Here is a 26,673-nt window from a genome sequence, read left to right as displayed (position 1 = left end):
TATTCATAGCTAATAGTCTAGTTTATTTGGTGATGCCATAAATGAACGGATACTCGCGGAATGCTTACCCGATTTTGTAGGCGACAAGTGTGGATATTGATTTGACTCTTCATAGGAGACTAAGGGTTCGGCAAAGCTATTTTTAAATCCCTACGTTTCTTTTGTTTTATTTTAGTTCCATTTTCGTGTGTCATTTTTCGAGATTACAGATACGACGACCAATGTTCATTATCATTTTGTTGAATATTTTAATTCGAATATGATTTCATTGGATATATTATAAATCTATGCGACCACAAAATAAGATTTCTTTAAATAGTTGATCAATAAATATTAGTCAAAATATTCTGATATTACTAGAAATATTAATCTAGTCCCATTAAAAACTCCACATTCATATCTCTATGATCTCATGGCATTCACAAACTCTGAAATTATATATAACGCTTCATAAAGCTACTTATAAATAGAAAATTTGCGTTAGCTCACCGCCAGTTGGCAGAGTTAAATAATAGAGTTATTAAAAATAGAACATGAATTTATTACTATCGTGCCCTTTGACACATTGATTTGATTTGATTTGATTTGAAAAGAAACACGATTCAGCCGTGTTTGTGTATTTCAAATGTAAACTAGAACTAAGCCCAAAATATTCACACAAGCTTCATCCTAAATGAAATGGCGACCTCGTGTTAAATATTACGCGGGTGTCCGTTATACGCGTCACATATCCTCGGAAATTCCATAACATTATGTAAACGCATCTGCATACACGAGAGCGGAACTTTATTAGGCGAAATAATGTAGTGAGTGCGCCGCCTTATTCGTTCAGTATAATGAGCAATCTCGTAGCTCCTCTACGCCAGTAGCTGAGAGGACAGCGCGCCGAGCGCACCGCTACGCTGCGCTACGATGCTAACGGGCCGAGCGCGTTTTCAATTAATTCAACCAATATAATTTCGAACCAATTAAAATTAAACGTAAACCAATTAAAATCGAAACCAATTTTAAGGTTTCTGTGTGTTTGTGGCGTTTTGGGTTTTACTCGCTTCGTATACTCGTCCATTTATCGTAGTTGAATAGTTTAAGTGTTATAAAGATGAAGATGAAAAGGATTTGTCACCTCCTCTTCAGGATGTTGTTCTTATTGGACGGTAAGTCTTAGTTTATTTATAATGAATGTTTAATATTAATAATTCGATTTTTTATTGTATTCTACATCTACAAAGGTCACAAAATTAACTAAACAAGTCACAGTGGTATAATTTATTCCTTACTACTTAAGGTTAAATAATAGTTGACGTATTTAAAAAAAACGATTTAAAACTAAAAATCAACGTTGTATTGACCATGACCTAATTAAAAGCAAATTCAGCTTCAGAATTATTTAAAATAAACAGGAGATAAAATGCTCGAATCATAAAAAAATACGTTTTAATAAGCAGAGTATGTTTGACACCTTTATATTTTCATTTATCGCATACTTTTGTTTAAAACCGTCCCAATACAATGAATGTATAACTTTTTTTACAAATTGTTTGACTTTTTGAACTCTAAAAATAAACGGTATAATATTCTAAACATGAAAAACAAATTGCTTTTTATATGAATTCAATCATAAGCCGGCTTTACAAAACAAAACCAATTAAAATTGCAAATAAAAAAGGAAATGCCATATACAAAGCCATATGAAAATGAAAAGATCAGGTGAGACGTGAAAAAAAACCGTTCTACATTTAAAAAAACTAAATAACGAAGCTATTTGAATCGAATCGACCGTAAATGCTTCGGCGAGCTTACATTTTTTTGTTGTTGTTTTAAACCGGTTTTAAACCAACGATTTAAAAGGTTTTTTTTTGTTTTATTATTGTTTTACATATTTAAACAAACATGTTTTGTTTTCATTGTTTCATAATCTTGTGTTGCGGATATAGATCGGATAGCTACAGATAAATTTACCTCCTCCAAGGTGACAAGGTTTTGTTAGTCGACATCCATAACTATGGACATGTATTTTACTGGTGGTAGGACGTCTTGTGAGTCCGCACGGGTAGATACCACCACCCTGCCTATTTCTGCCGTGTACTAATAATGCGTTTCGGCTCGAAGAGGCAACCGTACTGTAAAAAAGGCCTCATATCTCAAGGTGGGTGGCGGCTTTTACGTTGTACATGCTTAAGGGTGACCAGTTAAAACCAGGGAGCCGTGAGCTCATCCACTCATCTAAGTAATAAAAATAAAGTTTCACTATTTAATTTAAGGAAATCTCATGCCTTCCAGTCTGAACAATGGTGACAGTTAACAGTTCCACCTAAGTCTTAAAATTAGTGACGGTATTCATGTTATAATGTCGACGAACTCTGGTAACAAATTAATACATTTTCCAGGGCCCTATTCCACTTATATAAGTAAAAGAGACAAGTATATATCAAATCGGTCATCCGCAAATCACCACTGTTTGATTAAATGTGATTCTATTTTGAGGACGCTGTATATTTTCCTTGTGAATGCTCCTTTTTTGTATATACATATTTATTTGACTTGGTTTAATTCCTTTTCTGTGATTTACATTTTAAGTGTTTGCTTAGAATAGGATCTATCTTCGGGCCTTAGTATAGTCATATCGTTTGGTATAAATATAACGGGCGTGTTATTTGATCCATGTATTTTTCGAGTTAGTAATAAGACAGGATAATACATATACCGGATCCAGTTTCTTCAGCGTTATTCTGCCTATGCCGTGGAAGGGGATACCCGGAGGTGAGTTCATTTCAGAGCCGGTGGCATGGTGCCATGCCAAAAATTTCGATGGGATTTCACTGTTGATAAGCACAATTCAGGTAATAGGTATGAATTTTGCTCCATATCCGGGTCACTGCATGACAAAATAGACGTGATGGGAACATTTAAAGTAATTCCTCAGAGTACGCTAAATAGAAAATGCAATGAAATCAACAATTTACATTTCGACACATGTATGTCGTATCACTCTTGTCAGAGAGGTCGTGGTCGTCTTCCAGTATCATTGTTGTGGGCAGATGTTATGCGCCTCACGAGCAATCGCCACTCCTCGTGGTTTGTGGTGAGCCTGGTACACTCATGCCAACAGCCGCCAACTGCCGACTTGATCTGGTCGGTCCATCGCATGGGCAACCTTCTACGCGGTCTAGTACCTTCTACTTTGCCCTGAACGACAAGGCGCTCTATGAAGTCATTTCCTCGCCGGGAGACATGTCCAAAAAATGATAGTATGCGTCCTTGCACGAGCGCCGAAAGACGCTGCTTAATGCCGAGTTCTCTAAGAATGGAGATATTGGTGCGAAGTTCGGTCCATGAAATACCAAGCATTCGTCTCCAGCATATGAAGTCGTCGTGGCCTAAAAGATAAGACGTCCGGAGCATTCGTGTTGAAGCGATGCACCGGTGTTCGAATCCCGCAGGCGGGTACCAATTTTTCTAATGAAATACGTACTCAACAAATGTTTACGATTGACTTCCACGGTGAAGGAATAACATCGTGTAATAAAAGTGAAACCCGCAAAATTATAATTTGCGTAATTACTGGTGGTAGGACCTGTTGTGAGTCCGCGCGGGTAGGTACCACCACCCTGCCTATTTCTGCCGTGAAGCAGTAATGCGTTTCGGTTTGATGGGTGGGGCAGCCGTTGTAACTATACTGAGACCTTACAACTTATATCTCAAGGTGGGTGGCGCATTTACGTTGTAGATGTCTATGGGTTCCAGTAACCACTTAACACCAGGTGGGCTGTGAGCTCGTCCAACCACCTAAGCAATAAAAAAAAATTAAAAAAATTTCGGCACAAGAGACCTTCAAACCTTCACGCAAACCCTTAGAACTAATGACGTATACATATAAACCATAAATTCGTTCTCGGCTAAGGTTTTGCATTTCTGTGGTGTTTGGCATTTTTCCAAAGAAAACTAAACTCATTCAAGAAAGTCACATATGACTTGTCACACATGTTTTATGTGAGGATAAATTATTATTTATTTGTAGTACATCTGTAGATGAACAACGTGAATTTCTCAAGGCGTGACGTCAAAGTCTTGATTGTAATTTTTAAGGGTGTCTAAATGATGGCGGAGTGACGATATGTGCAGGGTAGTTGGCAAAAACTGGATGAGAGAAGCCGAGGGTCATGGTCAGTGGCGTGCAATTGGAGAAACCTATGTCCAACAGTAGACTGCTCTAGATGATTTTAATGAAATGGCTGGAGATTGGCCGATATTTGCATGACAATGGCGTCCAACTTTGGGAGCTCCCATTACGCCCATCTGACAAATTTCATTTTCCAAACAGCTTCGGATCCGTTCATCTAGGAACTTCTGTTGAAAAGAAATTAGATCTGCCTATAGGATTTCGATTATGCTGTATTTGCGTTATACTAGTAGATGAAATGTTTTTTTTATTTTTATTGCTTAGATGGGTGGACGAGCTCACAGCCGACCTGGTGTTAAGTGGTAACTTCCACAACATAAATGCGCCACCCACCTTGAGATATAAGTTCTAAAGTTTCAAGTATAGTTACAACGGCTGCCCCACCCTACAAACCGAAACGCATTACTGCTTCACGGCAGAAATAGGCAGGGTGGTGGTACCCACTCACAAGAGGTCCTACCACCAGTGATTACGCAAATTATAATTTTGCGGGTTTAATTTTTATTACACGATGTTATTCCTTCACCGTGGAAGTCAATCGTGAACATTTGTTGAGTACGTATTTCATTAGAAAAATTGGTACCCGCCTGGGATTCGAACACCGGTGCATCACTCAACACGAATGCACCGGACGTCTTATCCGTTAGGCCACGACGACTTAAAGTCTGGCTTAGTTTATCTGGCTGTGGATCCAATTACAAGTAAAGGAACTCTTTCTTGAATTCCTATCTTCGATTTACGTAGGACTTATGTAGTAGGCCCAACGCCTTAATTTAAAATGTCCTTTACGCATTTCAGTCCAAGATCAGTAACGGCATTTACGTTGTCAATAATGTCATTCAGCTTCGAGCTCCAAACAACCTCAACAGCAATATCTCTTACATTTCCTCGTTCTATTTTCAGGACATATTAAATGCTTTATTATAATACGTGAAGCAAAAACTTTGTATCCCTTTTTACGAAAATTGCGCGGACGGAGGAGTATGAAAATCTCCACACTTATACAGAATACAAGCAAACAAACAAATCTTTCCTCTTTATAATATTAGTATAGATTACTTTATTCTATCATCAATAGTTTTCGCAGCGCACGCGATGTAAAGAATATTTTAGGTAATTTTTTTACACCTTGCGTTACATTATTGGAGTTTTAGTAAGGATCCCTAATTTTTTTCAAAAAAGATTATAGCCTGTGTCACTCGGGAATAGTGTAGTTTCCAAACAGTGAAAGAATTTTTAAAATCGGTTCAGTAGTTTCGGAGCCTATTCGAAACAAACAAACAAACAAATCTTTCCTCTTTATAATATTAGTATAGAGTATAGATAGAGAAGAAGTGCACAATGCTAATATTTTTTTTTAATAATGCATAAAAGATACATTAAATCAATAAAGAAAACATTACACACACTACTGTGTATTTGACACAACACATGTATATAAATATACTCTTTGTTTATTGTCAATTGTCAAACTATTGTTAGTGTTTAAAGTCTGTGGTCAAATTGAGAATAGATGAATATTGTTTGACTTTATTATTATTTATGTATAGTGTAGTTTTGGCGAAATCTGTGATTATATTATATAAGTACAATAGTATTTGACAATAGAACCATAATAATGTTTAGATATAAATTTCAATTGTTTAAAGTCGAATTTAGAATTCTGCGGGACCAAAAGTGCTTTATTATAGCGTGATATTGGTGTTGGATTAGAAGCGTAATGTCCAATCAGATTATTCCGCTCCAGGTGACTATATTTAGTGACATACATTGGTTTGACGTTTGATTACGTCAACGTATTCGAATGAATAAACGCGCCGAATTCATATCGCGATAACCGAATATCACAACATCGGATAATTTTTTTCAAACCGCCACGTGTCCATGCTATCTCGGTCTCTAGAACCGCTTCCTGTCCTAAAAATGGGCACATCTATATATCGGGGATCAGCTGGATTCAGGCAGCGCAGGACCGGTTTTTGTGGCGAGGCTTGGGGGAGGCCTATGTCCAGCAGTGGACGTCCATGGGCTGACAAGAAGATATCGTAATACATTAGTATTTCCAGCATGTCAGTAATGTCAAGATATTCATTTCATATTATATACTTCAATCTACTTACTGTTGGTAGAGTTTTTCGTAAGCCCAAAAGAGAAAGCCACATTTTGTTTATTATCTGGTACTAACCACTTATTTAAAAGGTGGTGGCATGGCTGGTATATAAAAAAGATGTGAGTTTCAACACCGTGTTTCCATGTTACCTGGTGGCATTCACGTAACAACGTGACGTTGATAGGCTCATTTCAATGTTTAATTCCAGCTACAAAATTAACAATTCATTAGACGAAACTCCGAAGAATCGAGCTTCGAATTCATTACAACCTTTCCGTTGGAAACAATGTCAATTCTTCAAATGTTTGATGGAGAAATTTCTCGAGCCCTTTGAGAAACTAACGGTTGTTACCGAGAGTATTATTACGTTATTGTTTATTAAAAGCTAAGTTTTGTTTTAATTAAACTAGCGTTGAGGTTTTTGACGTGACAACGTATTATAATTCGACGGAGCCGGCTGGACGCACGAAAAAACATGACTCATACAGCGTTACCTCGCTCTGAGGCGTTCCATTTAAGGCTTGAAGTGCAAGCGAGAGCGCGCAACAAGCGACAAAGAGGCACAATCGGCCTCGGCGTTCGGCAGCGTTCGACATCTGTCTCTCTCCTACTTGAGTGAGCGATGCATCCGCGTGGACAGCTGCTATACAATAATACATTTACATGTCGAAGTCGATGTTGAAGTCGTCGTGGTCTAAAGGATAAGACGTCTGGTGCATTCGTGTTGAAGCGATGCACCGGTGTTCGAATCCGAAGCGGGTACAAATTTTTCTAATGAAATACGTACTCAACAATTGTTCACGATTGACTTCCACGGTGAAGGAATAACATCGTGTAATAAAAATCAAACCCGCAAAAATTATAATTTGCGTAATTACTGTTGGTAGGACCTCTTGTGAGTCCGCACGGGTAGGTACCACCGCCCCGCCTATTTCTGCCGTGAAGCAGTAATACGTTTCGGTTTGAAGGGTAAGCAAGGGTAAGTAAGGGTAAATAGCAACGATAATTGCGATAGTTGAAAAATGAAACCATTCCATTAGTATTTTCTTATGACGTTGTCACGTTTAACTATCGTCAGTAAACCAACTTTACAGACAACCGATTTTTTTAATCTCGCCTTTATAAAAACAATAATGCTATTATATCCAGGAATGAAAGCCAATTTTGTTTAAGCTACATTTATCTTTGTAATTAAAGGTCCATTTTATTTGATATTAGTGAAGGGGCTGAAAAGGCCAAAACATGCAAATACAGGGGTCTAGGCTCCGAATATGTTTTTGTCCCATTCGGTGTCGAGACCCTTTGTCCGTGGGGTCCTAGCGCTATAAGACTTTTAATGGAAATAGCAAAAAGGTTAGTCGACATCACTGGAGACCTAAGAGCTGGCAGCTACCTTAGACAAAGAATTAGTCTAGCTATTCAAAGGGGGAACGCTGCCAGTATCTTCGGAACCTTACCTAAAGGGACTCCTTTTAATAATATATTTTAGTTATTAAATAATTATTGTTATTTTTTAAGGTTTTTAGTTTTAGGTTCATTGTTAGAGTTGATTGTATAATTTATAAATATTATTATTTAAAAACATACTGATTAATATTTCATATTTCTATTGTAGCGAGCATCACGTGGGCCAGATTAGTATCAACAATTCGATGTTTTTAATTATTGAACTTCAATTAAGTTTACCTTCTTTAAATAGCTGAAGACGTTTTTTTTGTTATGATATTTGTTTTCTAAATTTTCAACGGTAAATAGATAAACTAGTAAAGTTGCAAAAATACCGCGTAAGCATAATAGAATTTCTCTCTCTCTCTCTCTCTCTCTCTCTCTTCGATCGGTCCCTCACTGCTGAGGATCGTGACTCCGTCCGATTTCGTCAACCAACTGTCTCCATCGATCCCGCCCTGCAGCCCGGTGGAGTGCGTCGCTGATAGGTATCCCCAGTTCCTCCGCTATTTGGTCCAACCATCGTTTGGGACCTCTACCCCTAGGCCTTTTTCCCTCTATTTTACCGGTCACCACAAGGCGTTCCAAATTGCTGGTATCCCTACGTGCAACATGACCAAAATACCGCAATATTCTTTGTAGGCAGATTGTGGATAGGCGTTGAATTTCACCCTTCGATATTATATCCGGTGTTTCGAATCCTTTACAGTTTTCGTGGTCACGAACGATTGACCATCGTTATGTAGATTATAATGATAACACGTATGTTATCATTGCAATCTACTTAGATTAAGCTGCTATATGCTATGCAATTAAGATTAAGCCGCTCTGCTATCTACTTCTTCTACTATTCTACTACTCTACTTATCTCTATTTACTTATTACTTTACTTAATTTTACTTATTACTATTCTACTTATCTCTTATACTACATATATGGAGAAATACACATTAATCAGATATAATAAACGAGTGACATGGTGGTCCAGTAGTTAGCGCTACTGACTGTTGTACCGAGGGTCGTGGGTTCGATTCCCACATCGGGCAAACATTGTATGATGAACAGGTTTCTTTGCTCTTTGTCTGGGTTGTTTATTATTTATATATCGAAGTATATATTTAAACATATATGTGTAAGTATTTTCATCAGTCTCTGGTACCCATATCAGAAGGAATCCTAAATTGAGGCCAGATGACCGTGCATGATTTATTCCCAGTTATTTATATTATTATTATTATTATATGTTTTTTATCTCCAATACAGTGGACCGACCTCATAAAATCTGTGACTCACTCCAACATAAATTATTGCTCTCACTCTGCGAAACATCGTGCCACATGGCGCCGCGTCGCGAGAGCATCGGTATCGGCATCCGACTGATGCATGACCACGACCACTCTGTGAAGAGTGTATATACGACTAGAAAGAAGAAGAAATGGCCACGCACCTATAATTGGAAATATAGCAATCCCTATAGGACCTATATATCTATAGGAAGTTTGCAATACCAAATTGTGTGTCCGACACAAAAAATCATGCATATATATTATATATATTTCTTTTAATATATGTACAATACCTAATACTTTATACTTGAATTTGCAAATATTTGTGTATATATAGAGGAGTTTATATCAACATAACAATATCTGTGGTCAAGAGACGCTATTTGATATTATTTATTTTTAGTGAGTTTTACTTTTAGTGAGCACTAATGGAAAATTCTGGAAGATACACATATTATTAAGTTTGACATCAAATATCCGATAGCAGTGGATGGCGAAATGCATTTACCACGACGTCTCGGTCGGAGCCAGACCGGAGGAAACCTGATAAATGTATTGAATCTTTTGATATTTCTTGGAATTTTTATGAAAAATTGATTCTGGGAAAAATCATTTTTGCACTGCGACACGTCTTATATAATTATCAAAATAGTTTTAATATGACAGTACTAAATACTCACCAGATACCATAGACAGGAATATCACTAGGGCACATGAGGCACATTGACACATGAGGTCGGATTTACTGAGGTTATGTATTAATTATGGTTGACCCACACAACAAACAGGTTAGTGTAAAGTATGTGCGCTTTACAAAGCATTCTATTTAATCGAAAAAACTCTTGAGTTAGCAGTTTTTTTCGGCTCAGGATTATAGTAATATTTTCACAAGCAGATTATAAAAACCTACAAATGAGAGTTATTTCAAAGCGCTTAATTATTAAAATTTTTAGTTAGGTCAGAGGATTTGAATGAAATTATTCTGTCTGGCCATTAGCTAGGGATTTTGGCTACATAACGATGGTTGGTCTTGCCTATTTTGCGAAGCTACCGTGACATAATACATAATTTAATACGCAATTTCAAAATATGGTTAATGAGTTGGCGATTGCGGCCGTTTAGAAAATTATTATGACACTAACAGGGTTTTTCGTGATTCTGCTCCAAAGATCGACGCAGATTTTAAATACTAAGTCACTAGTGCTAGAGTTTCAGCAATACATAAGCTGTGAGGTGAAGGGAACAGAGGAAATGATGTCTCAATTAGTGCTGACGTACTTAATACAGCAGCAGTTACTGATGATCACGAGAAAGAAAATCGAAGACCCAATTTGTTATAAAAATTAGTTCATTTCGTCAAACAATTCCTCTGGGCATTTCGTAATGTAAAATTGCTATATAAATTTCTAAGCAAACTTTCCTTTGGTTGAAAAGGTGCCCATCAACTATTCATGAAGTTTAAATTATTAATTTCAGAATTAATCAATGTTCCGACCATTAAAGTTTCAATGAAATGATTGTAAGAGAGAGATAGATATACTGAAATGGTTAAAAGAAGAATAGTGCAAACGATATCTAACGGAGTATAGGAAAACTGATAAAGAGAGAATCACGCTGATATAATCTTACAAGATTTTACTTGTCGAATACATTCTTAGCAGGCCGAATTATATGTTATCCAAAACCAGCAGGGCTATTTAATGGAAGATTAATCTCAAATGATATTGGATTTTATGACAAGTACTAGTTTAAGGCATTTCTTTTTAATGATGAAGGGGCATTGTAAGACCGTTCGGGTGTGCAACTTCCAAGGTTGGGTAATGGCCATGACCATTCTTGGTGTGCCAAGCCGTAAAACAATTGAGAAATTTTTTTGTACTGAATGCAATCAAATACATTAAACGGTGGTAGAAGCGTATGCCAATACTCTCGGGTGATAATAGGGCGTTTTTTTTTTCTACCAATCTCTTTACGTTAACCGGTCCCGTGCTAAGTTCGTCAAGAACTTGTGTTACAGGTACCAGATAACGGAAATAAATGTAAGTTTTTTATTATTTCTCTTTGTTCTTTATTGTACACACAGTCAATATTACAGTAATTGTGTAAGATATAAAAAAATGGCGAGCTTAACTCAACAATTGAGTTTTCTATCAGCTAACCGTTCTTAACGAAGGAATGCTTTAAATGAGTGGGTAGAAGAATACAATCTAATCAATTTACAATCTAAATAATAATAAAAAAAAAAACAAAAAAAAAACACTCATACATAATTTATTAGACTACATATATACATACACACATAAATAACGTAGACATATATGTACATACACGTACATATATAATGAAATACATAAAATAAATACATATATTATTTCTTCTCAGTCGTTCACTCCTGGCGGACTGGTCGTGGTTATGTTAGTCTTAATGTTTGGTTGCGGCTTTTGAGAGACTTCTCCATCTTTCTCTATTTGTGGCGGTACGTGTACACTCAGTAAGGGAACACTTCGTAGATAACTTAACCAAGTCTGTCCACCTTGTCGATGATCGGCCGCGAGAGCGTTGACCGTCAACTCTTCCTCGAACCACTAAACGTTCCAATGAGCTTTCATTACGAATGATATTTTTATTATACGCATACATATATTTAATGTACATCCATAACCCTGGAAAAGACATTTTATATTTATCATACAAATATCTTCCTTTGGCCGTATTGTAAGGGTGCCGATTTCTGCGCGGAGCGATTACGAGTTTGAAGAGTAAGAGATCTATTATAAAACACTAAGCAGTGCTATAGTCTATTCTATAAAAGCAAGGTAGGAATACTAAGCCTTATAGATGAAACCACAACAGTTGCAGCTTTGCAGAATACAAACTTTCAAAAGCTCAGTGCAAGTTTACAAATTGGAAATTTAGAATTGTTTCGCTATTTTGAGGTATAAGCTTCGAGAACTGACGCTGTATGTTTATTTATTCTAATAATTTATATAAATATTTATTTAGGGGAAAGAGCTGGCCTTTATTGTAGTAAACCAGGTGCTTTAGGCGGAATATTTGCATTTTTCACTTATATGGTGTATATATGGGCCAAGCCTCAGTCCTCGAACTATAGAGAACAGCTGTCAAGGTTTTAATAAACAAACATTCCACATGACTACTCTGCCAAGAGAAACAGACTATGATGATAAGTATAAATATGTATATTTATGTATATATAATAAATTTATGTTACAAATATCAACACATAATTGATAGATTGCATTTCCCCATTGCATATATTTGGCACTAGTGATTGTATTAGGATTTAGCCTGAGTATGTGAAACGTGACTTGTATGTTACTATTTATTATTACTAGATGATGGCCGATTTTTGATAAAGCCATCTTGTTCTGTCTTTAAAGCGGTTAGTTGCCCTCAATTAAGAAAAATAGTATTATTATTCGCCAATAGATGTCGGGAAGAGTTGATTATTGAAAACACGAATAAAACAACATTTTCTGAAAAGAAATCGTAGCTAGAGAGATTTATTCTCTAAATTTTATGAAAATCGTTGGAGCCGTTTCCGAGATTCAGATTATATATATACAAGAATTTCGTTTAAGGGTATAAGATAAGATTCTGATTATATTTAGGTCTAGTAGAGAATCCAATAAATAAGGTTAATGGGTTCCTAACACGGACAGCATCAACAGTGATTGAACAGTGGTGCTGTGTGAAAGAATCTTCGACTTTAAATTGTCTGGCTATCTCAATTAATACGAGTTGAATTGAACGAGTGGAATTTATAATGTCCTTGAAGGCAGCATCAGGATATTATAAAAAACTTATTATAATATTATAAAATTCTATTATTATAATCAGGATATTATAAAAATTCTTACTCGCGGGTGGACCTCTAGTGAGTCCGCGTGGGTGGGTACCACCACCCTGCCTATTTCTGCCGTGAAGCAGTAATGCGTTTCGGTTTGAAGGGTGGGGCAGCCGTTGTAACTAAACTTGAGACCTTAGAACTTATATCTCAAGGTGGGTGGCGCATTTACGTTGTGGATGTCTATGGGCTCCAGTAACCACTTAACATCAGGTGGGCTGTGAGCTCGTCCACCCATCTAAGCAATAAAAAAAAATAGAAAACAACCGCTAATGTGGAATCGGCGAACACGGCGTAACTCAAATATGAATCTAATGTAATAATTCTAAGGCTTTCAAGTTTATTTAAATTTCGAACTGCAGGCATCTACTGAAAACTGTCGCTTGAAGGATTCAAGATAATTATTTATTAGTCAACTTGACGACAGGGTTTTAACAGATACATGGAATACTAACGCCATTGCATCGTGTAAAAAATTCATAACTCAATGGCAATCAGGTCAAAAATAAATACGTACTTAATAGTTCAGGGTAATAAAACGTATTAAAATACATATTATTATGTATTAAGAGACCAAAATAAAATTGAACACAGCATTAAGTGTCGTCAAGGGCATGGAGGGATCTTTCACAAATGGAGTGGCGGGACCGGCGTCCCTAATATCAAGTAGTGACGGTTTACTTTGCATTCAATTTCTACAGCCCTCAGCCTTTTCGTTCGTGTTGTGTTAGCATTGTGATGAGCGATAGCGGAAGCGGAGTTGTCGCAACGAAAAAAAGAAAATATGCCATACGAATATCTAAGGCCCATTCCTTCACCGTTCGTTTTCTTCTCTGACATCTTTGTTAAGCCCCTGGTATTACGGCTTAATCTCTCTTTTATTATCATTGCATAATTTCATTTTTTTACATTTTGTAATTGAGATGGCCACTCGTCAGATATTCGACCAATCGTATTTGCTCCTGTAAGATTTGTTTTAATCATGCGTCCTTGGTTCCTACTTCGGGTACGCATGGCTCCAACCATGATACCACGCCTGCATAGTGTAGTATAAATTGTATGGTATATTCACAATAAAGCCCCTCTTTTTCAATGTTGAGTGTTGGTCTCTTCAAATGCCCCCCATCCTTTTCGGTCTCCTGTCTTTCGCATCCAATTCCTACCACCATAAAGCAACGACGCCTGTACTGTTTAATATACTGTTTACATTACGTGACACTTCAAAGAAAAGTAAAAGAGGCTATTAAAATTTCGCATCATCGGTTTTACGAATTACGCTAACTGGATTTTTGCTTCCACGAAATCATTTCGTCTAATACTATTGAGTTGAATTTAAAAAAATAATAATTCAGCTTGAGATGGCGGTACCGCATCGAAATAAATAAATGGTGTATAATGTGATCATAAATTAGATGCTATAATTACCAGGAATTAATATTACTAGAGGTCCCGCAGTAGTCGAAATTCGACTATAATTTATTGGAATTGTAAGTTTGTACACTATTATGATTGCATTTTATACTTCTATAATCACAAATTTCCCCAAGACTACACTATAAAAAATATTAAGAAAGACAAACCATATTCTATTCTCAATTTGACAATAGACGTCAAGAATCAAAGTTTGACAATAAATAAAATAGTATGCATGCGTGTGTGCGTCAAATACATGGTATGTAGTGTGTGTAATGTTTTCTTTATTGATTTAATGTATCTTTTATGCATTATTTAAAAAAAATATTAGCATTGTGCACTTCTTCTCTATATTCTCTATAAGTGTGGAAAATTTCATACTCCTCCGTCCGCGCAATTTTCGTAAAAAGGGATACAAAGTTTTTGCTTCACGTATTAATATATAGTTATTTAGTAATCACTAAATTAATGTGATGTCAGAAAATTATGTGCCGGGTTAGCTAGATAATCATTTTTATAGCATTATATTTACACGTATACCTTAGTTTTATTTGCAAAGAGTTCCCTATCTAGCTTGGCTGGCGGCAGTTAAATTACAACGAACCCAATAAAACGACTTGGCAATAAAATTACCTCAAAAACTTCATTAAAACTCTAAAGCCATTCTATCTAAATTTTAAGGGCAAAATTATGCAGTCCCATTCCGGGTAAGAGCAATTGATATTAGGTCTACTAAATGGCTATGATGTAGATTAAGGTGATGTTAATTAAGAATTAAAATAAAATGTAGCTTACACCGAGATTTTTGCGGTACTAAAACACGATAAAAACTTATACATCTGAAGACTTGAAGAATAAATTGAAAGTGTTAAGATGGGTTTCGGGTTGAAGGGTGGGGCAGACGTTGTAACTATACTGAGACCTTAGAACTTATATCTCAAGTTGGTTGGTTGAAGACTTACATTGTAGATGTCTATGGGCTCCAGTAACCACTAATAATAGGTAGGCTGTGAGCTTGTCCATACATCTAAGTAATTTTTTTTTTTTCAAAATCGGGTAGTTTAAAATTGGCTTTGGAAAAGTGACTTGCATTTGAGATTACAGGATTAATTAGTATAATACAGCACTAATTATACTACTAACGAGACAGAGACTTTGAGGACAATGGTATACTCGATCCAGACGACCAAACGATATACAGCCGCTGTCGCCCTCTTCCTAGTCGTACACTCTTGACAGAGTGGTCGTGGTCATGTATCAGTCGGATCCTGCGATACCGATGATCTCGCAATGCGACGCCATATGGTGTTTCGCAGAGTGAGAGCAATCATTTATGTTGCAGTGAGTCACAGACTTTATGAGGTCGATCCTTCGTGTTGGAGATCGTCCGTGAGATTTTTTGCCCTCGACTTTGCTTTGCATCACCAACCGCTCAATGGAGTCTTGATTACGAGTGATATGCCCGAAGAACTTGAGGATTCGTATTTGGACTGTTGACTGCTGTCGCCCTAAATACGTCATTTCGATCTCTTTGCCTCTCTCGGTGCTTTTAGGGAATTCCAAGCATCGTTATTCTTGTACAACCCGTTGGATGCAACGAAGGGTTCGTGAAAATTAACTCACATACACAGCCCATTGAGTTTCTTGCCGAAGCCTCTAAGTCGGGATTCAGATCTGCTTGTATAATAAATTCAGCGAAGTCTACCAGGTTGAGCCTCGTGATCTTAACCTACAAGCTCGGTGAAGCTAGCTTTTCCCCTCGGGTTACTAGCAATAGGTTGGCAAAACAAACAAAACCGAGGACATGGAATAAGGCTTGAGGCGATGTGTTCCTATCAGGCAATGCGACTATGACAAGCTACAAAGGCGTAGATCCAAATATGTACCTAAATAGTAATAATAAATTATTTTCAGGAGGAAATGTGTGTAATTGTTTTTTTTAATTATCAGTGCTGGCTCATAATGTGAGTCGACCGGACGGGTATACTGAAATACTGCCTGTTTCTGCTATCGCGTCTCCATTTCGGCAGAATAGTAGGACAGATGCTGCTGAGAGACTTAGGTACAATAATAGGACAGATGCTGCTAAGTGAAAATTGAGATGGAGACGTCATGTTTCAAGGTCTAACTAATAACTAATAATTGAAATAATATTTAGATATTTTGAATCGCTAAACGCTCTCCACTAAGTCCCAGCGTTAAGGTCCGGTCATAAGATTATGTAGTCGTAAAACGGGTGTCTTGAACAGATACCCGTCGTGTCACTAAATCGCTATGATCACTATAGCCGTAGCTACAGGATTTACAATATTTAAATTGATATTTTAGAATTTTATATCAGAAAATTGGAATTTAGAACGATTGTCAAATTCACTCTCCTGTTTGAAGAAATCCGTGAACATTGAAGCTTTTTCACTTTTATCTCTGCCTAGGATTTTTGAACTTTTTTTTAATTTATTGCTTAGATGGGTGTACGAGATCAAGGCCCACCTGGTGTTAAGTGGTTACTGGAGCCCATGGACATCCACAACGTAAATGCGCCACCCACCTTGAGATATAAGTTCTAAGATCTCAGTATAGTTACAACGGCTGCACCAGCCTTCAAACCGAAACGCATTACTGCTTCACGGCAGAAACAAGCAGGGTAGTGGTACCTACCCGCGCGGACTCACAAGAGGTCCTACCACCAGTAGACCTCTAGGATATTTTGAGTTTCTCTTCGGTAAAATGGTAAAACTTTATAAAGCTTGCAAACGTCCAATGATAATGCGATAATTATTTTGGAAATGCTGCTTACATCCATATAAACTCTATTTACACTTTTCAATGCTATCTCCGGATAACCATCTGCTTATAACATCAGTTTGCTGAATATCTCACCTGCTCTGTACAGTGAGTTACCATTCCTATCATATGGTAGACTTATTAGCAGTTAAGCTCTAGGGCAATTGTTAACAAAAAACCCCTTCAGGCTGAGGGCCCTTACCCGATTTGTTGAAGCTGCAAATGTATGGCAATCTTCAATAACATTATATCTAGAATTATAACTAGAATACTACTACAATCGTCGATCAATAATTACACTTATCTGTTTATTTATTCATTTATTTTTTTATTTATTACAAGGAGAAGCAACAGTATTGCCCTTGTAGGCAGACGAGCATACGCCCCACCTGGTGGTGAGTGGTTACCGTCGCCCATGGACTTCAGCAATGCCAGGGGCAGCGCCAAGCCGCTGCCTACACAATAGAACACAATAGAATAATACGAGTATAACAAATAATAGAAACAAAAAGCTAATTAATGATCCTTATATACCAATCATCATCATCATCATAGTCGGTTGCTCTTGGCAGACCAGTGACAGTCGGGGTCGTGTGGAATTCTTGTTTATTAAAGCCTTGACAGATGTTTTTCATAGTTTGGGAATTGAGGCTTGGCGCACGCACTCGTTTAGTGGGGTTTCAGTAAGGTCTTTCACCTGATCAGTCCAGGGTGTATTACCAATATTAGAGCACTAATAAATATAAAATAAAATAGGTAGCATTTAACAGCTGATAAACAAAAAATCAAAAGGGAATAATAGCTCTTGATGCCTCGAGATTCTTGGCCACCTCATTCCACAACTCGCGCCAAGACCCAATACTTGAGGAATACTCATCAAGTATCCTCAACTGAGGCTTGTTTAACTTTGTTCTCGAGTATTTCCCGGGACCCATTGGATTTGCAGGATTTAGTTACACAAGACAGGAATTCAGTTTACAGATAGTTGTGTCCGCTAGTTTAGATCTAGAGATAAAATGAAACTTTGGAGTAATCTTGTAGAAAAAGGAAAACTTGTATTCATGTTTAATCTATTGGTCAATTGATTACCAAAAATTTGTCTAAAAAATTCTCATTGTCTATTTAATTTTTGTTTTGTCTGTCAGTGAGTGACATCGATAGCTTAAACTTGAAAGCTTTCAGTTTGATTCAATGTTTATAAATCGCTAACACAAATTGATGGTCAGTTTTGACTGTATGGTTTCAATCTCAAATATCGCCACCCGAAGTCTTCCGAGGTGTCGTGTAAGTGGAGTAAGGAATTCATCGGAAAATAGGCAGCAGAATTCTCTGAGTAGCTTTCTTACTGTTTAGGGCAATCCTAAACATGAAGTTTTGTATGATTGTTTTTGGATGTGGGAACACATTAATAGTATGGCAACACAGTTAGTGGAAGTTACAATAAAATTCTGGTCATACGTGCACGTGGTGTACCTTAAAAGAAAATAATAATCCTTCGCTCTGAATAAAGCTTTATTGAAGCTAGCACCAAAGTACAGTCCGCGCTCTACACACTTACTATAATCGCGAAACAGGATTTACTGGTTGTAGAGCGATTTGTAAAACTGCATGGGAAGGTTTTACTGGTGGTAGGACCTCTTGTGATTACTGGTGGTAGGACCTCTTGCGATTACTGGTGGTAGGACCTCTTGTGATTACTAGTGGTAGGACCTCTTGTGATTACTGGTGGTAGGACCTCTTGCGAGACCGCGCGGGTAGGTACCACCACCCTGCCTATTTCTGCCGTGAAGCAGTAATGCGTTTCGGTTTGAAGGGTGGGGCAGCCGTTGTAACTATACTGAGATCTTAGAACTTATATCTCAAGGTGGGTGGCGCATTTGCGTTGTAGATGTCCATGGGCTCCAGTAACCACTGTACACCAGGTGGGCTGTGAGCTCGTCCACCCATCTAAGCAATAAAAAAAAAAGGTAGCTTTGCTTATTTTTGCTGAGAAGCAATGAACACTGCCAGAAACCAAGTGGTGGCATTTGATTTGTGATGCTCTGGTAACTCTTTACATAATGTTAGGAAACCGACTAAAATTTCCTTTTCCTAATCCACGCCATCTATCGGCATAATGAAGAAATGTAACGCGCCTCCTAGCGGGCGAAGAAAAGAACTATAGTCGACGCTTTCAAACCGCGCGCGCGCCAAATTAAAAAGTATTTTAATTCAAAAATACTGTTTTTCGCAAACTTTGCGATTCAACTTGTGCGTGTGTCCGTGTATTAAAAACTCCAGCATCCAGAACAGTGCCCCGGGGACAGAAGACCACAAAATATAGAAAGCAATCATTTGTGAGTACCTTCCCCTTTTTAGTCGGTTTAGTTTCTGGGAATTTAAATTTAACTCAACAAACTTGTTTACACAACATAATTTGGCCCTATCGAGCCGGACATTTACCGAATACAACTTCAAAATAGGTAAATACTCAATATTTCACGTATAAACCTGCAAACCTGTAGGTACCTACACACGTCTTACATATCGGTATTATTTGCAGAATATTCATTCAATAGTTCTATTTATTGCAATAATACGCATATATACGTAGTCAAATACTCTTAATATCCATTTCTACGTCTATCATTACTTTAGGACTCAGTTTTAGTATATTTGGGTACGCGTCAAGCGGTAGTACATTTTTCTTCGAATCAAAATGGCTCCATTGTCCGACCTTCAAATAAAAATTAATACACTTAGAAGTCGTAAAGAACGATGTTTTAGACGTGTTCAACAATATTACGATCTAGCTAAAGCTGTGCAAAATAATACAGCAGAATTTAGTAATTTGTCTGTGCGGGTCAGTGACCTCGAGTCCACTAGGGAATCTTTCGAAAAAATTGTTGATGAGATTTCAGTTTTGGAGTTAAAAAATGACCCTAATTATATCATCGGTAACCAAGAGGTGCATGCCCTTGATGACCTCTATTTTGAGATTTTACGTATTTTTCAAGAACATGATTCGCATTCGAAGTCATCGAAACAGGAAAACAAAGGCGCATCGGAGCGCGGCGCTCAGCCTCGTTTGCCTAAAATCGAATTGGTTCATTTCGACGGTAGATTAGAAAATTGGATCACATTTCGTGATACTTTTTCCAGCTTAATTCATACCAATACAAGTTTAGGTAATATTGATAAATTCTATTACCTATTGTCAGTCGTAACTGGCCCTGCGCTTCAAATTGTTAAAAGTCTGCCGATATCAAACGACAATTATAATATAGTATGGACTAGCTTATGTGACAGATACGAAAATAAGCGTGCCATAGCTACGCGCTATATGGATAAGTTGTTTGCGTTCAAGCCGTTGTCTAACGAATCCGTGAACGGATTAAATTCCTTTTTGGAAACGTTTCAAGAGTGTGTTCAAGCCCTTGAGTTATTAGAAATTGGTAACTTAGCGGGATTTATTTTATGTTATATCGGATTGCGTAATATAGACCAGGTTTCAAGGCGTGAATTCGAACAAAAAATAGGTACAAACGAAATACCTGTTATCAAAACATTGATCGATTTTGTCACAAACCAGACCCGAATATTGGAAATGTCAATGAACACAAGTACTTTCTCGAAGCCGAGTACTAGTAAAACTTTTACTCCTTCGATTCAAAATAAATCCATTAGTAAGCCTACCACTAAAAATACAAATTTAAAAACTTGTTTAGCAAGTAGTACGAGCGCTGATAAGGCTGATTACGCAAAAAAGGGATGTTTGTACTGCAATAAACCCTTTCATTCAATTTATAAATGTTTCGAGTATATCGCACTAACACCTGTACAGCGCATTAATAAAATAAAGGAGTTGCATTTGTGCGAGAACTGTCTCCGTCAAGGTCACGCGTCTAATGAGTGCCCGTCGAAGATAACATGTACGGTGTGTAAAAACAGGCATCACCACACGTTGCATGTTGATTCTAAAACAAGTGTAATTACTTCGGATTTTAATAATTCTTGCAACGATAATTTTATTAATAATAACGAAGATCGAGTCTCGTTGACGTGTTCGACTGGATCTACAGTCATGTTGGGCACTGCGATTATACACGTATTGGACGTTTTAGGCAAATATCAACCCGTACGAGTAGTAATTGACAGTGGATCCCAATCTAGTTTTTTGACGAATGATTGTGCACAACGACTAGGACTCCCACGCCAAAAGTGTAACACACAACTGATAGGTTTAGGCGGAGCGGTAGTTCGTGATCACGGCATGGTTTTATGCAAAATCAAACCAACCACGTCCGATAATCCGATATTCAATTTAAAAACGGTTGTGGTTTCAAAAATTTCTGGTGATATGCCTTCGGTTAACTTTACAGAAAATTTAAAACTCGAATATAAAAACTTGTTGTTGGCTGACCCTACTTTCTATCGTTCGAGTCGCATCGACATGTTGCTCGGCAGCGACGTATTTCCGTTTATTTATGACGGTGGAAGGTATAGTCCGTCGCGGCAAGGATTACCGTTGGCGTTAAGTAGTGTATTTGGTTACGTAATTACGGGTCAGCTGTCTTGCAATAATACGAGTAACACTAGAAATGTATCAATGTGCATGTTAAGCAGCGAATCAAAAGTCGATGACTTAATTAAATCGTTTTGGGAAACAGAAAGCTTAGTCGCTGATTTGCCCAAAAACCCGGATGACGTCATCACTGAACAGATGTTTGTAAATGATTATAAGCGTGATAGTACAGGTCGATACATTGTTAAATACCCGTTTAAGCCTGACTCTGAACTGGGAAACTCAAGGCAAATTGCGATAAAAAGATATCAAAATTTAGAACGTAAACTGTCGCGTTTACCAGACCTACGGAAGGAATATAAAAAATTTATGGATGAGTACGCTTCGCTCGGTCATATGATTTGTGTCGGTGAGGTATCAGAAGTGGAATCAGGGTACGTCATTCCCCACCACTGCGTACATAAGCCTGACAGCAGTAGTACTCGTCTCCGTGTAGTTTTCGACGCGTCTTGTCAAACCTCAAATAATAAATCTTTAAATTCTGTTTTATACACGGGCCCGAAGTTGCAGGCTGATCTCGTGGAACTTTTGATACGTTTTCGGTTACGTAAGATTTCCTTATGCGGTGACATATCTAAAATGTACCGTTGTATTTTAATTGATGAGTCCCAACGTAAATATCAACACATTTTGTGGCGCGACTCGCCCAGTGAGCCCATTAAAGTGTACGAGCTGTGCACCGTGACGTATGGTGTAGCGAGTAGCCCGTTTCTAGCGATACGCACGCTACAGCAGCTAGCCGCGGACGAAGGCGCCCGCTTCCCAGAGGCTTCTCGTGCTCTGCGCGATGGATTTTTTGTGGACGATTTAATTTGGTCTGTGGATAACTTGGAAGAGGCTCTTAAGATTCAGCGGCAATTGGTCGAATTACTGAGGCTTGGTGGATTCGAATTACGCAAGTGGTCAAGTAATAGCGATCAATTACTTAAAGAACTGCCTAGTGATCAAGTTGAGCCCCCAGTGCAATTCGACGACGGTAAAACTATGTCTATCAAAATTCTCTGTCTACACTGGTTGCCTAAAGAAGACGCATTTTCTTTTCGTACTACACATACGGTAGATAATATTACGAAACGCTCAGTACTTTCACAAATAGCTAAATTATATGATCCCTTGGGATACGTAGCCCCGTGTATTTTTCTTGCTAAGAATTTTATGCAAAAATTATGGTGCGCTCAATTAGGGTGGGACGACACTCTTCCAAAGTTGTTACTCGATGAATGGTCAATGTTTTCATCTCAAATACCGTTTTTATCGAAACTAAAACACGACCGGCATGTCTTTGTCCAAAACCATACGGTCTCTCAAGTGGTAGGGTTTTGTGACGCGTCAACGGCTGGATTCGCCGCCGTCGTGTATATTCGCAGTCAAGACGTGCAAGGTAACGTTAACGTTAGCTTACTGTTATCGAAATCTAAGGTCGCGCCCTTAAAAACAGTATCAATTCCACGTCTTGAATTAATGGCTGCTCACTTATTGTCAAAAACTTTACGGTACGTAATCGATATTTTGGCCAAGGAAGTAGAAATTGGCGAGGTACTAGCTTTTACTGACAGTTCAGTTGCATTAACATGGATAAATACACCTGCGTTCAAACTAAAAACTTTCGTCGCCAATCGTGTCGCTAAAATTAATGAAAGCTCGACAGAGGTACAATGGTTTCACGTGAATGGCACTGACAACCCCGCCGATGTGTGCTCTCGCGGCGCCACGCCAGCCGATTTGCTGCTGATCGCAGATCAGTGGTTCCGTGGCCCTCGATGGCTATACGAGCCACCGCATACGTGGCCTGTCAGATCGATAACAGAGTTCAAAGGTGAACCATTGGAACTCAAACCTCTTAAAGAAAACACTTTACTTAGTGAAACGTCAAATGTGAATACGGACTTTTATTCAATAATACTTAAATTTTCAAACTTTAACAAGGTACTGCGTATATTCGCCTGGTGTTACAGATTTATAAATAATTGTAAAGCTTCTGTTGCTAATAGAGTAAAGGGTTCCTTACTTACTTCTGAAATAAATAAATCACACGATAAAATTATTCAAATTGTTCAATTAAAATATTTTGAGGATGACATTAAATCAATAAAAAAGGAAAATCGATGCTCGCAAAGCCTACGGAAACTCGACCCGTTCATCGATAGCCGTGGTCTCCTCATGGTGGGGGGTAGGCTTTCACACGCGGATTTGCCATTTACTCAACGTCATCCCGTGATTTTGCCCAAAAAATCGCATTTTACAAATATTTTGATAGATTACTATCACAAGGTCTATTTACACAACGGGCCTAGATCTCTTCAAAACATATTAGCTCAAAAATATTGGATTATAGCCGCTAGGTGTGTGATACGATCGCGCCTTTCTAAGTGTGTTACGTGCTTTAAGAATAGGCCCACTATTAATCAACCTAAAATGGCCTCATTACCAAAGTGTCGTTTAGAGTCCGATATTTATCCCTTCCAACATACTGTCGGTGTTGATATAGGAGGTCCATTTTATACAAAGGAATCAAATAGGCGTAATGCGAAAATATCAAAAGCCTATTTATGCTTATTTATTTGTTACTCAACACGTGCAGTACATCTTGAAGTACTCTCGGCGTTGACTACTGATTGCTTCTTGGCTTCGTTCGATCGGTTTACGGCTCGACGCGGACTGCCACATACGGTCTATTCTGACAATGGCAAAAATTTTGTTGCCGCTGGCAGACACCTAAATGAAATATATCAATTTTATAATTCAAAACAAAATCACTTGACTGATCAGTTCACCATCAGAAAAGTAACGTGGAAATATAATCCTCCAACTGGTAGTCATTTTGGTGGGATTTTCGAAGCTGGAATCAAATCGGCTAAATACCACTTAAAACGCGTAGTAGGTACACGCGCTTTATCATTCGAAGAATTATCTACCTTATTTTCTAACATAGAAGCGATTCTAAACTCGCGCCCTCTGTGCAGTTTATCTACCGATCCTAGTGAATTCGATGTCCTGACACCGGGACATTTTTTAGTTGGTCGTCAATTGGTTTCGGCTCCAAGTTATGATATCTCTGATGTATCTACTAATAATTTAACGCGTTGGAAATGTATTAAACAAGCCACATTGCATTTTTGGCGTCGTTGGAAACTAGAATACTTGCATACATTGCAGCAACGTCAAAAGTGGTACGTTGATGCTCCTAATCTATCTATAAATGACCTGGTACTGATTCACAATGATAATGCCCCTTGTCAACAATGGAGCTTAGGACGTGTAGAACAGGTTCATCCCGGACTTGATGGGAGGGTTCGCGTTGTTACGGTTCGGACGCAAAATTCGAAGCTAAAGCGCCCTGTCACAAAACTGAGTCCTCTCCCTAAAGAGTAGGATGAATAACTTATTATAAATCTATTTAATTCATTTCATTAATTTTATATTACAACTACATATCTATTTCATTTAAATTTATATATACAGTCCATTTCGCTCAAAGGCTAATCGTATTAGTTTTTTTTTATTTAATTTTTTATTTTATGATTATATGTTTCAAGCAAAATTACATAATTTGCAAAGCCCATTCATATAGGTTAACATTCTAGATATAATAACGTTATTTTGTGTTTACCTATTTTGAAATCATTGTTGATTTCGGTGGGGGGAAATGTTAGGAAACCGACTAAAATTTCCTTTTCCTAATCCACGCCATCTATCGGCATAATGAAGAAATGTAACGCGCCTCCTAGCGGGCGAAGAAAAGAACTATAGTCGACGCTTTCAAACCGCGCGCGCGCCAAATTAAAAAGTATTTTAATTCAAAAATACTGTTTTTCGCAAACTTTGCGATTCAACTTGTGCGTGTGTCCGTGTATTAAAAACTCCAGCATCCAGAACAGTGCCCCGGGGACAGAAGACCACAAAATATAGAAAGCAATCATTTGTGAGTACCTTCCCCTTTTTAGTCGGTTTAGTTTCTGGGAATTTAAATTTAACTCAACAAACTTGTTTACACAACACATAAGGTAGGTCGTGAACTCGTTCACTGATATAAGCAATTTAAAAAAAAATCGGGCCAACTCTTTTTGATCAAAGTCTAACCGCAGTTTGTGGAATTAAGAACAGGGAACATTCTGACCTGCTAGTCTCTACATTGTGAAATCTCGACCACAAATCGCGTTAATAATAGAACAAAGAACAACCTAGTTTCGGATGAATTGCCGTGTCGACGACGAACGGGAGGCTGCTAACAAAACTGCTGTCAAAACAGATGTGGGTAGTGTCTATGATGTGGCGATCTTGGTTTTTGCAAACTAGATAAACATTTAAAAGACTGAATTCTAGAATTGTCATCGGTTTTGAGAAATCTCAACAGTTCTTTTTTAGTTTTCTTTATTGATTAGATGGACGAGCTCACAGCCCACCTGGTGTTAAGTGGTTACTGGAGCCCATCCTTGAGATATACGTTCTAAAGGTCACAAGTATTGTTACAACGGCTGCCCCACCCTTCAAACCGTAACACATTACTGCTTCACGGCAGAAATAGGCAAGATGGTAGTACCTACCAGTGCGGACTCACAAGAGGTCCTACCACCAGTAATTACGCAAATTATAATTTAGCGGGTTTGATTTTTATTACACGATGTTATTCCTTCACCGTGGAAGTTAATCGTGAAATTTTGTTGAATACGTATTTCATTAGAAAAATTAGAACCCGCCTGGGATTCGAACACTGGTGGTCAACACTAATGCAGCGGACGTCTTATCCTTTAGGCCACGACGACAAAATAGTTGTATAATTTGGGTCAGAATTAAGTGGAACTTCCCATGCGGGTTGAAAATACCACCAGCATTTGCGTAAATACGCGATATCCGTACGTCTGGAAGTCGTTTGTGTGTGTTGTGGGAGCCAGTTGTTTGTAAACAGTCATTACTAATCTTGTAAAAATGTAGTACCTTTAGGATTGTGATCAGACGTAAAGCCACTGAACTTTGAGGATAGTGTTGCGATAGCACTTAGATCCAAATCCTGGGGGAGAAACC

The 26,673-nt window shown here is 37.8% G+C and overlaps 1 protein-coding gene across 1 annotated transcript in view; it reads left to right on the top strand.

Moving 5' to 3' along the window:
• Window positions 1-864: 864 nt before the first annotated feature.
• Window positions 865-26,673, top strand: part of LOC101739773 (uncharacterized) — a 191,302-nt gene continuing 165,493 nt past the window's right edge. The window contains exon 1 of the mRNA XM_012697875.4: window positions 865-1,154. Within this exon, the coding sequence (XP_012553329.2) occupies window positions 1,100-1,154 (55 nt within the window). The 5' untranslated portion in view covers window positions 865-1,099. The remainder of the gene's footprint in view (window positions 1,155-26,673) is intronic.

This window comes from Bombyx mori, chromosome 27 (genome assembly GCF_030269925.1).
Source record: "Bombyx mori chromosome 27, ASM3026992v2".
Taxonomy (NCBI): domain Eukaryota; kingdom Metazoa; phylum Arthropoda; class Insecta; order Lepidoptera; family Bombycidae; genus Bombyx; species Bombyx mori.
This window is presented reverse-complemented; position numbering and strand designations above follow the sequence as displayed.